The sequence below is a fragment of the Pterocles gutturalis genome, unplaced genomic scaffold (genome assembly GCF_000699245.1).
Source record: "Pterocles gutturalis isolate BGI_N339 unplaced genomic scaffold, ASM69924v1 scaffold18201, whole genome shotgun sequence".
NCBI classification, from domain to species: domain Eukaryota; kingdom Metazoa; phylum Chordata; class Aves; order Pterocliformes; family Pteroclidae; genus Pterocles; species Pterocles gutturalis.
Window position 1 is genome coordinate 2,679 of NW_010105864.1, and position 1,634 is coordinate 4,312.

General features: G+C 61.0%; 1 protein-coding gene across 1 annotated transcript in view; it reads right to left on the minus strand.

Moving 5' to 3' along the window:
* Positions 1-1,172, minus strand: part of CCDC69 (coiled-coil domain containing 69) — a gene marked incomplete at its 5' end in the record, with an annotated part of 2,724 nt that extends 1,552 nt beyond the window's left edge. Inside the window, 3 exon segments of the mRNA XM_010087567.1 lie at positions 150-262; positions 473-639; positions 1,103-1,172. Coding sequence (XP_010085869.1) covers positions 150-262; positions 473-639; positions 1,103-1,172 — 350 coding nt within the window.
* Positions 1,173-1,634: the final 462 nt, after the last annotated feature.

Genomic DNA, 1,634 nt, shown 5'->3' on the forward strand with positions numbered 1-1,634 from the left:
GCTTCCCGAGCATGGGGACAGGAGGGCAGTGAGCCTGTCCCAAGCCTCGCGATGCCATGGAGCAGGGGGGTGGCATCCCGACAGCCCTGTGCAAAGCCAGAAGGGCACCGGCAGTGCTGGGGGAGCGGGCAGGGGGGCTGTCATGACACACACCTTGCAGGGTCTGCGTGTGCTCCCTCCTCAGGGCATCCAACTGCTCCTCCAGCTCCAGGTCTTTTCCCTTTTCCACCTGGGAAGCAAGGAGATGACAAACCTCATGTGTCTGACCCGCCATAAGGGATGCTCCATTCCTTATGGCCAGACCCACACCACTCCAGGCTTCCTAACCCCTTCCTAACCCCTTTCTTCTCCCAAAAACAGGAGAGCCCAGCCCAGCATGTACCAGGTCCCTGACTGCTGCCTGGGAAGTCCTGTCTGGCCACACACTCCCTCCCCGACCGCTGCCCCCAGCAGCACCCCCTTTTCCACTGACCTGGATGTTGGCATCCTGGGTGATTCTCGCAGTCCCTGCCCAGCCAGCATCCTGCAGCCGCTTCTCCTCCTCCTCCTGCTGGCCTTGGAGGAGTCCCGTGCTTTCTCTCTGCTCCTCTCCCAGCACTGCCTTCTCCTTCACACCCTCAAGCAACACGGTGGCATTGGCTGCAACACAAATGCAGATTAAACAGTGCCGGCTGCATCCTGCTAACATGAAATGGTGCTGGCCCCAGTCTGCTAACCGGGCTGCCTGGACATCCCAGGCAGCTGACCTGCCAGTGCGCTGCCCTGGGTTCAGCCCCTCCATCCTCTTCCCACAGGACAAATCCCTCCCCCTCATCTCACTGGTGCAAATTAGGACTAATTCGGATGGTGCTGGCAGGCTCAGAGAGGACACAGCTCATTAGGCATGACCTGTCTGCTGGAGAGGATGGGATGCCATCATCTCTGGGATGCCACCATCCCTGTGATGCCATCGCCTCTGCCTGCCTGCACCAGTGCTGGGCAGAGGCTGGAGCCACCATCCCAGCCTCCCCCGGCACAGGCTGGCTGCCCTGGGGTATCTCCTACTGCTTTCGTAATATCACACTGGGAGAGCACAGCAGAGGAAAACACATTTTCTTCTCACCACTCTCTGTCTTCAAGGCTGTGAGCTCCTGGGAAGCCGGTCCCTGCTGCTGCTGGGCTTTTGGCTGTCTCTGGAGGAGAAAAGAGGGGGCTGGAGCACGGGTGGACAAGGGGAGCAGGTGGCTGCAGGCAGTGACACCCTGTAGCCAGGCACCCTTCAGCCCTGCTCAAACATGGGTGCTCGAGCAGCGGTGGTCCCTCCCCAACCCCCTGCCAGCCCCAAGCACCCACGGGTGGGCATGTGCCACCTGGCAGGTACCCAGAGCTTGTGCCATTTCCCTGTGTCGTGGCTACTTTGCCACGCAGCATCGCCAGCCACGGGCTGGAAAACCCAGGGGATGCTCGCAAACCCCCCAACATGATGCTGGTACAAAATAGGCTCCAGCAGCAAAACATTTGGTGGGGGAGAGCAGGCAGCACCTGGCAGGGCTCCGGCTATGCCGTTTCCTTGCCACTGTCCTCCTGCCCTGTCCCTGCTGCTCTGGGATGCTCGGGGTCAGCTGGGTCCCTGGCACCCAGACACACCCCTCTGC